Source organism: Symphodus melops, assembly GCF_947650265.1.
Source record: "Symphodus melops genome assembly, chromosome: 6".
NCBI classification, from domain to species: domain Eukaryota; kingdom Metazoa; phylum Chordata; class Actinopteri; order Labriformes; family Labridae; genus Symphodus; species Symphodus melops.
The window spans coordinates 27,023,413-27,038,094 of NC_136696.1; the positions used below are offsets into that span (position 1 = coordinate 27,023,413).

General features: G+C 45.1%; 1 protein-coding gene across 1 annotated transcript; it reads left to right on the forward strand.

The window, feature by feature from the left end:
* Window positions 1-1,945: 1,945 nt before the first annotated feature.
* On the forward strand, window positions 1,946-13,439 carry ticrr (TopBP1-interacting, checkpoint, and replication regulator). The gene is made up of 21 exons (XM_079346249.1): window positions 1,946-3,042; window positions 3,473-3,710; window positions 3,983-4,215; window positions 4,379-4,613; window positions 4,744-4,882; window positions 4,961-5,085; window positions 5,279-5,482; window positions 5,579-5,724; window positions 5,904-6,004; window positions 6,155-6,248; window positions 6,731-6,813; window positions 7,264-7,488; window positions 7,633-7,720; window positions 7,855-7,927; window positions 8,106-8,237; window positions 8,857-8,947; window positions 9,066-9,124; window positions 9,215-9,492; window positions 9,784-11,926; window positions 12,404-12,532; window positions 12,856-13,439. Exons 1-21 carry the CDS (start codon window positions 2,359-2,361, stop codon window positions 12,972-12,974), a joined length of 5,619 nt encoding a protein of 1,872 aa, XP_079202375.1. The 5' UTR covers window positions 1,946-2,358; the 3' UTR covers window positions 12,975-13,439.
* Window positions 13,440-14,682: the final 1,243 nt, after the last annotated feature.

Here is a 14,682-nt window from a genome sequence, read left to right on the forward strand (position 1 = left end):
TCTTTTGTTGATGTTAGGGAATGTAAACATAGATTTGTAGTAAAGTCTAATAGGCAGACTGTATTATTGGTGCTGTTTATTGGTACATAAGTCTATCATAAAATTAAATATGTATACAAGTTGCTTCCTTCCCCTGATTAAAACATTGATGTTAAAGGAACTTGGACATCTGAATTGACTCTGGGGAGCAGAATGGGTAACTGATAAGATGCATCCATATATACAGATATTTCCCTGAGGACTACAGTAGTGAATGTTATACATTAATCCTGCAACATTTGTGATCATCTCTAACCTCAATTATGTTATTCATGAACACTCGTGTCAGACTTGATTGCTATTTAGTGACCTTTAAAGAACAACCGTGACAGGAATATGTGTATATAATTTGAATATTTGTATTAGTGGGCAGGTGTGCACTAATACATAATGTTTATGTAGTCTTAGCAGCTCCTGAAATCATCTACATCCTGGTCTCATGACTTAAGGCCACAGAAAGCAGTCTAAACATCCAGCAGGTTCTCTCATCTCTCTCTCTCTCTCTCTCTCTCTCTCTCTCTCTCTCTCTCTCTCTCTCTCTCTCTCTCTCACACCATTTCAGGGCTTTTTTAAAGCTCTTTGTCTCCCCCTGGTGCTGCAGCCGAGAGATGGTTACGGATGCAAAACAGAAGGTGACCCACATACCTCGTCCTATTGTTATATATTTAAGATGCAATGCACTGGCTGTTTTGTAAGTGAATAAACAGAAATCATTGTGGGAACACAGCTGTAGCACACTGGTATTTGGGCACTTTTCTGGTCTACAGGATTCGTCTTTGCTTAAAACTTGTGGGAACTTTGGAAAACTGTTTACCCTGAAAAAGATAAGGATCAAAGAAAAGTGTTTCTCTGAATGAGTTTTTCTTCCATTTTAGGTAGTGAGAGACAGATTGGTTGAGTAGATGTCAAGCTCTCATTCTCACTGCTTGTCTTGGGCCAGAGCAAGTCGTCATGGACCAACACAACAAAGAGTCCATATATTTCACATACAAACACTCTTGTCACTTAAACCACTACACGTTTACATAGCCACGTGTCCACAACTGTCTATGTTACATCGCCATAAAGCATATAATTATTTTACCACTTTGCCTTGCTGTTTATGCAGCAAAGTCTTGCATTTTTTAAATTTTCCCTAGGTGTTTCTATAATGATAGATATCGTTTTTTTTTATTTTTAAATCCTCTCCGTCATGATTGATGGACATGTTTGTTTACTCACAACATGTTACAGGTGTGCAGTATCAATAACACCTTGATAAACGGTGTCCATTTAAAAGCATAGCCTGGAAATAAAAAGTGTAGTTTATGAACTGACTTTTAAAACTTAAATGCGAGTGGATGGAGCCTGTCAATCACTCCCGATGCATTCAAATGCTCTTTGAATGCTTGGAATTCAAAACCTCGTGAATCCGGACGCTTGAAAAGTGTGAAAAAATGTATAGTGTTTTGGTTTAACTCTCACAGCAAGCTGGATAACGTAATTTGTACACAATCTTAACACGTATCACCAAAAACAAATGTCAAAACCAGTAGGAAATATATAAATTACTAGTAACAGCAATGAAAACCATAGAAATAGTAACAGTTGCCTGCCACGTGTGTCTGGGGATTATAAAGTAACATCCACCGAATAGATGTGTCGACTATGAATGTTTTCAAACATATTCCCAAGTTGTTTACATTTGAGAGAGCTACCACTCTCGTTTGTTTCCTATTAAAAACTCATTTTCCCAATTATTTATAAAACACGGGAACGCGTGATCCTTCCTTCATGTAGTAGTAACAACTCTGCCTAGGCTTGATTGACTGCGCATCTGTCCAATCAGAAGTTAGTGTGACAGTTGTGACTGTTTAACGGCTCCTTTTTGACCAATGAAATTGAGCTTAAACAAAATTTGACCAATTCCAGCGAAGAGGCGGGCTGTCGTTCAAGAAGCGCGAACGGTTAAGGATAGACCGACTGCCACTCGAAAATGGCGATTATATAAACTTGTAGTGTGGATATTTTTTAAGTGGTCTTAATGCTTTAAACGCTCGGTGTATTTATGTTGTACACTAGTCGTTAAAATAAAAAACCGCCAAGGCATAACTTTGAGCGTGTTAATTTTCTATAACGTTAAGTTGCGTCTTGGTAGCTATGCTAACTGAATAGCATAGGAACAAGAAATGACCGTAAAGTAAGTAAGCTGCTGTAAATGGCGACGCTGTTTCCACAAACGGTGAACTACCAGCTGGACCAAATGTGTGAATCTGGACACTTTTAATCAAGTTAGTCCTGTGTTCATGAACTGACATTGTGACACAGTACACAGACGGCATGGCTTTAATGCTGCACAACTTAGTTTTTGTTATTGATGTGGATTATGGAGACCGCAGCTCGGGCGAGCAATTGGACGTCAGGAATCATTTGTTGAAACGAGGAATATTGCAAATCCTGTTGCATTATAGCTGCAAATACGGGTTAGACAAAGTGCGATGGGGATATAAATTCTTTCAGTCCGGGACTGGTCGTAACGCCAGGCTCATCTCAAGGGGGTCCGACTTCAAGGAGCTCCGCCACAGATCGTTTGAGGACTTTGAAACCGAGTTTGACTCCAGGTTTGACGTGAAGGATAAACAGAGCCTCTCTCAGCAGAAGCAGAGATCAGGTCAGTCCGCCTCCGTTCAAAATGCACTCAAAGAAACCCTGCTGGACTTCCAATGGGACCGACCGGACATCACCTCCCCTACCAAGCTGTCCCTGAGGCCCAGGAGGTCGAGCCGTGCCGGGAAGTCAGTCAGCGTTTCACACGAGGATGACGTTTCAAACACCGGGAACAACGTGGTATTCGTCGTCTCGGAGTGTCCCCGATCCAGGACGCAACTGGAGGACTACCTGTGTATGGGACAACACGACCTGAACACAGATGTGACAGAGCACCTCATATCCAAGGGCCTTCGTGACATGCTGCTTCAGAAACAGGTGGTGCTGCACTGGATTGACAGCAGATCTCATGTACAGGTGAGTAAAAGACCAGGGACAGCATTTTGCACCTTAAAAAAAATCAAAATAATAATAGTATTGTAGTGTTTGTAAAGTGACTTGCATCATGCATCATTTTAAGACCAATATGTCAATAACAATAACAATTAAAGGTGAAATATGTGACCTGTAAGACAAATACTGATCCAACCTGATACCTACTATTTAAACTGCTGGACACAAGTTAAATGTTTACATTGTCTGCTTAGACATTGTAGCATTAAAGGGTTAAATTTGCTAGTTTTTGGGGGGGTCCAGATGACCGAGCGCTGTAGGTTAGTTTAGTATATTCATGTGTTTGGCAGGACCATGCACAACATAACTGTTCTGTGTTTTTTAAAGGTATCTATGTAAATTCCTCCCTGTGTTTTAGTGATGTAAGTAACGTTGATGTTTTGTCTCATCGCAGGTCATGAGGAGTGAGGATCACCTCGGCTTTGACAAGCTGTCTGAGGTCTTATCCCAGGCAGGCGGCAGAGTGATCCCTGTGGTTGCCCTGCTGAACCTCTGCTGCGCTCAAAAGTCCAACTCAACCTTCAGGAGCGACACCTTCACGTTCAAGTCGAGCTTTGGATACCTGCTGTCCTCTGAAAGGCTGTACCGCCTGGCTTTTCCTGTTGCAGGTGGTGTTCTGCAGTGGGAGCAAGGTAGGTAACACGGAGTCTCTGTAAACTTAGAGCTGCACAAGACTCCTGGTGTTGGAAGCAATCTGGTTGGAGTAGTTTGTTAAATCCAGTTTCTGAAACAAAATGTTCAAACTTCAGAAAATCCGGAGATATGCTGTCTTAATTTAAATCTGCTCGTATACACTAACAGACAAGCGTTCACCTGCGTTTGACGAGAAAGAGCTTCATATAAACACGGTGTGAATGAAGATCTTTTCATTTATTCCTGTTTTTTTTTTTTTGCCCTTTTCCAGGGGACGTGTCCCAGAGCTGTGGGATCGTGGTTGAACCAGTTTGTTGCAGACAGAGGCTTCTGCTGGAGTCGGTGCGAGTGTGCCTGAAAGGAGTGCTGCAGGGCTGGGACGCCTCGTCACTGGCGAGGGCATCAACGGAGTCATGGGTGCTTCAGTGCTCGGGGAGTGTGGCTCATGAAGCTGCTGCCCTCCAGCATCTCCTGATGGAGCTGTGTGCTCGTGGTCTGCATGTGGTGAGACGTCTAATTTAAACACTTATACACTCACAGTCGTCATACGAGCTGGACTGTGGGGGGGGGGTCAAGCATGCTCGGGCACGATACAGGCCACGTAGCGTTATTGCACCTTCTAATTTCCGTCGTCTCCTGTTCTCCTCATCTTTTAATGTCCCTGCAGCTCTCGGAGGTGAATGACGGCGGCCTGGTGAGCTCGGCTGTCCTCTCTCCCCTGTCGCACTCCACAGCTCTGCTCACTGTTCTCCTGTCGGGAATCACTCAGCACGAGCCCTTCCCTACTGCTGAAAACATTTCCCCAGTCGCTGCTGAAACCTCGCCTGAACTGCCAGAAGTCGTGAGCAGCGTCTTGGGAGTGGTGTATGACATCATGGAGGAGGACAGTGACCGTTTGGACGGTGAGGATAAAATCAGTCAGCTGATATTAAACTATTTTGTTACTTTAAATTTGCAGATTTGAGGATGGATGTAACAGTTAGCGCTCTTAGACCTGTTAGGATGCTCACTGATTGTTTTTCTTTTTTTCAGACTCATCAAAGGATCATCAGGTTCCTGAATGGGCTCAGCATGAAGTCAACCACTTTCCGCTTTCAACAGGCGTGTTGGAGAGTTGGTTCCCTCAGTCCGACCAGGCCGGAGTGAGTTCCCATCTGATGGAATCAATGAGGTAAGGAGTTCAAATCGTTTCTTTAAAGACCCCTTGAGAAGGTAACAGATGGACCTTACCTTCTGTTTTTTGGTTCAGGTTGCTTCACGCAGTGCCCGAACAGAAGGAAGAGGAGTCGTCTGTCCTGCAGCAGGAGCTGCTCAGTGGTTTGGCAGAGTTGTATCAAACATCCAGAGGGACAGGAGAGAAGAGGGGCAAGAAACGTGAGGGAACTTGTCTCTGTTTTTCACACACACGTCGGTTTCTGTAAACATATGCACAGTAAATCTAGGCTATTAAGAAATACAAAGTTTTTTTTTTTTTTTAAAGTAAATAAGATGGTGGAAGGAAGCTCTTCGCCTTCTGGGACATCAAATCAGTTTTTAAGAAAAGCCACATCCTGTCTTTGATCCGCAGGTGGCACCCAGCGCACTCCGGTGAAACAGAAGATGAAAACCATGAGCCGCTCCCTGCAGATGCTGAACGTCGCGCGTCTTAATGTCAAAGCTCAGAAGAACCAGGCCGAACCGGAGCCGCCGGGGCCGGAGGGCAGGGCGGCAGAGAGACCGGGGAAGAGGCGCTCAAGTGACAGAAACAAATCTGAAGCAGCGAAATCCATCAGTAAGTTTCACGTGAAAAAACTGAATTCACTCTTTCTCTGCACCTCGTCAGACTCTGCTTTGGATGTGATTACAAACTGTGTCGCCTCTTTGTCAGGTTTCAGCAGTGAGGCCGAGCTGCTGTCCCACCTCAAGTCCAGCTACGAGAGGACTGTGGCAGAGAGAGACTCGTCCCTCCTGACTGCAGTCCAGCAGCTCCTGTGGGCTGTCAAAACCTTCCTGGGGGCCGAAACAGACCTGAAGGTGGGACGCCCGATGGCTTTAAATGTGTTCAGAGATTCTGACCTGAATCGCTTTTTCATCGTGTTGCACAAGATCACGAGACCTTTTGGTTGTGAAATATTAACCTGCCCACAGAGTGGAGTAACAATTTCTCTGAGTGGTATCCTGATTAATTTGTGTTTCTGAAACACTCTTTTCAGGTAAAGACCTCCCAGTGTGTCCAGCAGCATCTCCTCAAGACCAGCAAATCAATCAGGCAGGAATACGGCGCTGCTGGAGACGTGGACAGCAAAGTCAGAGAGTGAGTGCTTTATCTCCCTTTTCAACCTCCAGTCAGGAAGCAGCCTCTGAAACACTACACTGCTGTTGAATGTAAACATCAGTGTACATCAGTTTAAGGCTGCTCTCCTGATTTCATCAAGGTGGTAGTAATTCAGGTTTTGCCCTCTAGGTGTCAGCTCCAGGCACTGCTGAGGCTGGAGCTGTGCCGGCTGTTTTCCTCCGAGCAGTCGGACTCACTGGATGCAGATCAGATGGCAGAGGAGGTGAGAGGCCGACTGCAGTAGATTTGTCTGTTTTACTGTGAAAGAAGGAGTTTGAGGTTTACCCTGAAAGTCAGCACTATTATTAACATCACTGCATGCAACACAAGTTGTTTTTATTTATTTCAGAGACTAAGTTATGAAGGTGTTAAATGTCTGCATGCTGTCAGTTATGGACACTACTCCTCAGAGTCGACCGTAGTTGGGACAAAAATACAGACCTGAGGAAGAGAATATGTTTACCTACCATGTATCACAGCAGCTCTCAGTAGCAGCTCATGCTGCCATTTGCTGCCTATATGACAATGATAGACCTGTCGAGTCTGCCAGGAAAGACACGGAGCCTTACAAGTTTCAAATGAAGAAAATGTTTCAGATGATGTAGGAACTAAACACAAATAGTTTTTGTATTAAACATGAAATACTGTGAACGATGTTTCTATTATTGGATGTTTTGGGTGAGTTTGAACCTTCGTGTTCCTCAGGTGGCTGAGATGCTCAGGATAATCTCCTTGAACAAAGATCCTGTTTGCATGACTCGGTTCCTTCAAGACGAGGTCCTCCCCGGGTGAGAGTTTGGCTTTTTGTATTCGTGTTGGATCAAAACAATGGGTGGTGTTTGACGGGGCGGTTTATGGTCAGCTCTTTATAAGGAACCTTTAGGACTGAGCAGGTGTTACACCTGGGAAAGGACGGTCGGGTGGTATGAAAATGTGGATCCTGTGAACGTAAAATAAACAAATGGCACGTTGAGCAATGCAAATACGGCTTTGACTTCCATTCATCCAACGAGCTAACTTTTAGCACGCCAAGTAGACCGAGCAGGTGCAGCGCCTCAGTGGCTTTAAGTGTTTAAAAAAAAAATGTAATTTCTAAAGATGGTAAAGAATCTCACTTCTGCTTCTTCTCATAAATGTTTAAACCCAAGTGACGAGCTGCTTGGTTTCCATATTAGATGTCAGAACTCTCTCATCCTTTATCGCTGGAATCTAACTGTCGTCCTCTCGTGTTGCGGCAGCTTCCTGACCTCCGTGCCCAGAGTCCTTGCAGACGTCTATCACAGTCTGGGCACTCAGCTCCCCGAGGCCTTGGTGGCCGTGCTGCCTGCTGACTTCTTCAGCGACGAGTCCATCGCCAAAGACAGCGTTTCCCCTTCGGCCTCCTCGCCTCCCCTCTCCAGCCTGGCTTCAGATGGCAGCGATCGCCTGCAGGAGCTTCGGAATCGTTCAGCCGGCAAAAGGAGGTGAGAGGAGGCTGAATGTTTGTTCTGGGAAAATCAGGACGTGCTTGAAATTAAAATCATATTTTTTGTTTAATCAATGACGCGTACGTCTGATCAGATTTATTCCCAGAATTTGAAGTAGATTTTTCTGTCTTTTTTTTTTAGGAGCGGGATGCTGACTCGTCATCGCAGCATGACTGAATCGTCACAGAGTCTTCGCCAAATAGAAATGCCCAAAAAAAACACACGAGCTGTAAGATCAACAGAGACACATTTTCATCACTTATATCTTGATTTGTTTATGGTTTTGGAACTTGCAGATGTTTTGTTCTTTATTTTTCGATGCTCTGTCATGATTGCTTTACCTGCTTTTTGTGTTTTTATCAGTCCAAGTTAAAGATGTTTGTTGCTCCCGAGAATCCTGTCTCAGAACCACAACCTCCGAAACAAGAAACACAAGGTACGCTCCTTCCTCCTCCCGTCTAACTTGATCACATCAGACCAAATCTTACACCTTTCTTTTGGCCCTAAAATCGTCTTTCAATGAATGAAAGTGATTCTGATCATTAGGAAGCCTTTTTAAAAGACATCAATCATCACAGAGTCCTAAATCCAGACCGTGTTCTTGATGTCCACAGAGGTGACGAAGGTGAGAAGAAACCTGTTTAACCAAGAAGTCGTTTCCCCGTCGAAGAGAGCCAAGCTGCCGAGGAGTCAGTCTGTGTCCGCTGTGGAGGGATTGAAACGCAAACGATCTCAAGAATCTGACGGTGATCACTTCATTGTCGCAAATAATAATAATAATAATTTCTACTTTATTAATCCCACATTCGGTTTACACTCTGTCTAATAAACACACACAGGCTGAGATACACACTCTTGCACAAATAGAGTTCTAGTGACATGCATTCATGGAGAGGTCTGAGAGTGGGGGGGGGGGGGCTGCCCACAGCGAGCACTTCAGAGCAGTTTTTTGGAGTTCGGTGCCTTGCTCAAGAGCACCTCGGCAGTGCTCAGGACGTGGACTGGCACCTCTCCAATTCAATTCAAAAAACTTAATTTGTCCCCGAAGGGCAATTCCAGCTACCAAACCAGTTTCCGGACTTGGTCCGTGCCGGGACTTTAACCGGCAACCCTCCGGTCCTCCAAGTCCCCACAGACTGAGCTCCTGCCGCCCCAAATGAACTCAGGAAAAGATGCTCCTAATTAAGGGATGAAAGATAACGGAGGAGGCTTTGACTTTATTATGCTGACTTGATGATCAGATTTCAATGGCTTGATTGACAATCAGAAAAAAGGGAAGTTTTTATATATACATGTGTGTGTGTGTGTATTTTTTTCCCCTGAATCGTCCATCAATTAATCGTTAATGACTTTTCTTCATTGCAGAGAGGCACAAGCTTCTAACAAAGACGGTCTGTGAAACCCCACACCACAAGCAGGTGTCCAACCGCCTCCTTCAGCGGCAGAAAACTGGAAGGTACGCTTCATAAATCCTCAGTTTGATTTATCTGAGATCTATCCTGCTGTTTCTTCAAAATCCTCTTTAATCATCAATAATATCCGATATCAGAAAAGTTTTATTTTTGACTTTTCAGGAGGTCTGTCCCAGCTGAGGACTGCATCGTGGAAGAGTCACCTGTGAAACCTGCAGAGGGTATTTCACTGATAATTACCCCACACACACACACACACACACACACTCTACATATATATGATTTCATAATGTTGTCTCTTTTTGTATCAGACCTCAGAAGGAGTCCGAGGATCAAGAAGTTTGCCAGAAGACACTCCAACACTTTCTACTCGAGCTCTCAGGCGCGCTCGCGTAACCTCGACAGAGCTCTATCTGTGTCCCGGCTCGCGCTCAGCGACGGCAAAATCGGCAGGCTCGAGGGGAAACCTGTCCGCTCTCCCATGCGTCTGCTTTTCGGCGCCGCTGTGTCCCCCGGTCGTCCCTCTGACCTGTCGCGTGCAACCAGATCCACGAGGTCGAGACTGTTCACAGACTCCAGCGTCTTTGAGGTGAGTTTCTACAGAAACTCGGTATGATTGGTCGCCGTACTACGTAAGATGTTTTACACCTGAAAAGCAAGTTTATAATAAATAGCTGAATATACAGAGTACAAAGACTTCTGTGACAGATTCTTTAAAAGATGGATTCTGCTTTTAGATTTCACAAAGCTTGATCCAGATCTAGATCCAGCTGCCTTTAACACATTTAATGATGTTACACAAATCGACATTACTCATTTGGCGCAAAACGGAAAGCTTAGTCGACTAAATGCAATCATAACATTGTTTGTTTGTTTTTAGAGTCCAAATAAAACGCCAACAAAGTCACCAGGCAAACATGAGCGAGCCAGCCATGGGACTCCCAGAACACCGACGACCCCCAAAACGCCTCCTAAATCCAGACTGTGTGTTTCCTCTGTGGCTGAGAGCCCTGTCGCAGGCACCTCAGGTATGTCTCTTAGAGGAAGTCCGTTCAGATCTCCAGCCAGAAGGAGTCTCGTGGTTGAGACCCCGACGAAGCAGAGCCCCATGAGGAGCCCGCTGAAGGGAATCCTGAGGACTCCAGTCAAGGCTTTAGTCGACTCTGGATTACAAACGCTCGGTAGCCCGATGTCGAGGACTCCAAAGAAGAGCGTCACGTGGTCTCCTTCCCCTCGAAAGTGTCGATTAGCAGAGAAAGGTGTTTTCAAGGTGCCGGAGTCCCCTCGCTTTTCACCCCGGACTTCTCCCCGACTGCAGAACACAAACAAGTTCTGCAGTCCCGTCAGAAACACAAACACTAAGAGAGACATTTTTAAAACCCCAGAAAAGACTGCTGCTGTTCAGCTCCAGGAAAAACATCAGCGCTCGTCAGGAAGTCTCGAGAAAATGAAAACACCTGAGAAAAGTGACGCACTTCTGAAGGTGGCTCCCCCACCCCTTCAAGACCCCCATCAATCACCGAAACCCAACACCAGGAGCCGAGCCAAGACTCCAAGTCCTACTTTTCAAAGGATTACTCGCTCTGCACAAACGCCGGTCAAAAGTTCAAACGTTGCATCTCCACGTGAGCTGCTCTCCACGCCACCAGGAGCTGCTGCTGCTGCTGCTGCTGTCTCAGAAGGGATAGAAACTTCTGGAAAGTCTCCAGGGAAGTCACCAATGAGAAAAAGATCTGGTCACGGAGCGACAACCACCAGGCGGATCTTGAGATCCAATTCTGGTGAAAATGTTCCTCTCAATCTGAACACATGGTCTCCTGAGAAGTGTGACCCTGCAGGAAAGACGGTGCAGTGTGATTCTAAAGAAGTGGCGCGGGCCGAATCTTCCCAAGCTTCCGAATCTGAATCGAGTTCACATTCAGATTCACAGCAGCGCGACTCTTCGTGTTTTAACTCCGTAACCACGGATGACGACAGTTTGGATATTGTGGACGCAGCCGTTGTAAAGACCCAGTTTAGTGGAGGTCTGAAGATGAACATCAGCTTTTCCCGCAAGGCGTCAAAGTCGGGGGAAGACGTTCTGGAAGGAGCGCTTTCTCCTAAACAGCGCTTGCTTAACCAGGGCACGCCCAGCCGGAGCTACGGCTTCCGACAGACCCCCGACCGCCAGCAGAGGGAGGCTGCTGCTCGCTTGGGTTACGGAAACGACTCCCCTCGATTTTCCACCCCAAGAGGTCCGGCAAAATGTAGTCAAAAGGTCTCTGGCACTCCAAACCCTCTGACTTACCAGGTAGAAATGGAAATGCAAACATCAGGACTTCCTAAACTCAAATTCAAACGTACAGATTCCATGAATGCAGGTGACGCTGCCTCAATCGGAGGTCCTCAACCTGGAGCTTGGAGCCCTCTCGTTCTGAAACCCTGTCAGCTGGAAAGCCCCTTAGCTTTGTTCTCCAAGCACAGGGACCCCGGATGTGTCTCTCCATCCGTCTGCTCTCATGTCGACCCCGCTAAGAGCACGCCTGGAAAAGGAGGAAGTGTCCAAACGTACATCTGCCAGTCGTACACGCCCACGCGCCATCCTGCAGGAACTGTGTCTCCGGTGGCTTTTTCCGAGATCCTCCCCCTGACCCCGTCGCCTCAGAGCGTGGGGAAGATGACCCCGGACAACCTGAACAGCTGGCCTCGCAGGAAGAGAGCTCAGATGGGCGCGGTCAGAGGTAAGGATCGCTGCCTGAAGGGGGAGCCGCTGCTGGCGGAGCTGCTGGAGGAAGCCGAGCTGGGAGTCAGCAGACTGCAGGACGTGGAGGACGCCGACGAGCCCTCCAACGTCAAAGCTGAGATCGAAGCTTTGACCTCGAAACAGTCGACGTCGTTCGCAGCAGACGTGGATGTGGCGCCTCTTTCTCCGATGGAGGACCTGTACTGGGTGGAAAAACTGGCACAAGAAGCCGACTGTGCTGATCGTCAGAGAGCAGAAGAAGAAGTGATCTGGGGGGCTGAAACTGAAGACGCCAAATCAGGTGAGATTGTTGAGCGCTGAAACCAAATCTTCAGCTTCTGGATTACAGATTACTTTTGATTACAGGTAACTGGATTATTTTTAAGGATAAAGTTCACAAATCCAAACCTATTGCTAATAAATGTTTTTTTTTGTTTACATTGTGACTCATGAAATATCTAACAGCTAGCTCAAAGCTTTAAATTAACCATGACAGACGGACATGGTGTCTTCAATTACAAAAGTTTGGACTGAGATTTTTTTTTAGAGAGAATGTGTGATGAGATGTGAAACTGAGATAAATAAAAACGTGCATGTTATATTTCAGGAGGATTTTATATCCTTCAGATATCGTGATGTTTCATCATTTTTTCATTTCGTGCATCTTGAGACTCACCTGGGCAAATCCCACCTCCTAAAGATCCTGTTCAATGAATCCTAACAGATTGTTTTCTTCTTGTTATCCCTGCTTTTTTTTTTTTTTTTCTTACTTTATCAGCGGCAACTCCTCCCAGTTCGAAGGCGAGGAAGCCAGTGACGGCGAGTGGGATTCTGGCCCTCACTCACTCTCCGCTGTTGTTCAAGGGCAGAACGGGCTCTGCTAGCAGGAGAACGCCACGTTTAAAAGGTAAGTTCTGCTGCTTTTTAGTCCCTGAGGGGAAGGACAAGTATCTGAAGCCAGAGAACTTCAGAGACATCCTGCGTAAGTTCACACTTAAAGGAGTGAAGCTGATTTTAAATGGGACGTTTCCCCTCGAGTCTGAATGTCTCTGAGACGGCATCAGAGCGCAGTGCGTGCATGCGTTTATGTCTCAAACGTGAAAGGTAATGTGAATTCACAGACTGGGACTTTTTTTTTTTTTTTTGAAACTTTTGCAAGGTTTAGTATGTCCTAGTTTTCCCGTTTTTTTCACAGTCATCACATGACGACGCTGTCTTTCATGTTTTTAGATGAGGACGCTTCAGGGAGGAGGGCGGAGCTGGACGGCGTGGAGCTCTCTCCCTTAGGTCAACCAATCAGACGCTCGAACACAGGAAGGACCTACAGCAGGAAGAGACTGCTCCACTGACCACGAGACCCTCTGAAGTATTGTCCATTCACGCTGACTGTGAACCTGATGTGACGTTCAAAGCTGCACTTTGAGCGCTTTGTAAGAAGAACAGAGCGCCTCCTTCAGACGCTTCGACCCCGACTTTTACTCTTCTAACTTTGACTTTGAGTCGCGACATTTTAAGATGAAAGGTTCAGCTCTTAGTTTTAGATTCTTCTTTTAAGGATTTGATCATTTTAGTTGTGCAGAGGTGTCTCTGAGGCTCAGAATTATGTCTTCATTTCTTTTCTAACCTTGAATCAGCCTTTGAACAATCAAGTCAGAAGCCCAGATGTGTTGACATAAATGCATTACATGTTTATTTATTAGTTTGTTTGTGTCATAAAGGTTTTTTTAAGTAAAAGGGAAGGTTCAACGATTTACTCGTTTTGTAAATATGTTGTGTTGCCAAAGTTTTATGTAAATAAATATTAGTTTTCTGAATTATGTCAATGGAAATTATTTATCATTTTGTTCTGCTTTGTCACTCAAGACCGAGTAAAAATGACAGTTTTAAAAGTTGTCTTGAGGCCGATTTCAAGAACACTTTAGTAAAGTCAGGATTTTATTTAAAAAGGGAAATTCAAATTGAAAACCTGCCAGTGACTCAAACAAACGTTCATTCATCGTCAGACTGTAGTTTGACTCTGTTGTAGTTTTAAGACAAACAAAATGAAACCTGAATCTTCTGTCCTGGGAGAAGCGACGTGCTCAAAGGTCGGTGCTGTAAATGTTTATGACTCTTCATGTGTGTAGGTGCTTCATTAATGATTGTTAAACACAGGAAATCACATTTTCATTGCAGCTGATAATCAACCCTTCTTACTGTAATCCGATCAGGTTTTTATTGTTTCAACAGAACTGCAACTCGTTTTGGTCGCCAATTATTACTCAACTAAGGCGAGTTTCTCGATATCACGCCCTGATAACACATTTATAATCCTCATGAAAGATGCACTTTAATTCCATCTTCCATCCACCAGGTCTGTGTAGCATGTGATGTAACTATCTGAGCCCGTAGGAGTGACTTAGTTTCATTGCGGCAGGTTGTTGAGGGATAAGCAGAGAAGAAAGACATTGTTTAAATACTTCCTGTGTCGTAAACTAGATCTGTGCCCTGCAGAAACACAAAGTGAACTCTGATTCCTGTATACTGTATGACCTCAATTTCCTCCTTAAGAATCCGCAGATTACTGCATTAAAGCTCAATAAGGAGCTCAGACTCTGAAACTACAACAGTGTGACCCTGTGTGTAGTTACTGACAGAGAAGAGAAAAGAATAAAGGAATAATCTGAATTAAGTCAGGTGGAAAACTGATCTCAGGTTTTCGTCTAATAAGAACCACATAAAAATATCCCGCCAGAGAAATGTAGACTCAGTGTTTTACTGTTTTAACTTTTGAATGTATTTACACTGGAGTACTATTGGCCCAATGTTAGTGCATGTAGGGTTTCCTGCAGTAGAGCACCCCTACTAAACTTTGTCCAGTAAAATCACAGCAGTGATGCATTGGTATGAGGAAGTTAATGGTGTTTATGGTGTGAATGACTGTGCTGACCTTGTGATAAGTTTAAATGCAGGGGAAACATCTCTCAGCTTGGCCTGTTAATAATAATTTTTTTTTTTTAAAAAGGACAGAAAGTGTGAAGCGACGTTTGGAGACTGCGGAGGGATCCAGCAGCGTGG

Excerpts from the sequence above, each read along its gene's own strand:
- ticrr (XM_079346249.1), top strand. The coding sequence starts at position 2,359 with ATGGCTTTAATGCTGCACAACTTAGTTTTTGTTATTGATGTGGATTAT. Across the intron at positions 6,005-6,154 it reads GTGGACAGCAAAGTCAGAGA|GTGTCAGCTCCAGGCACTGC; the intron begins GTGAGTGCTTTA and ends TTTGCCCTCTAG. Across the intron at positions 6,814-7,263 it reads CAAGACGAGGTCCTCCCCGG|CTTCCTGACCTCCGTGCCCA; the intron begins GTGAGAGTTTGG and ends GTGTTGCGGCAG.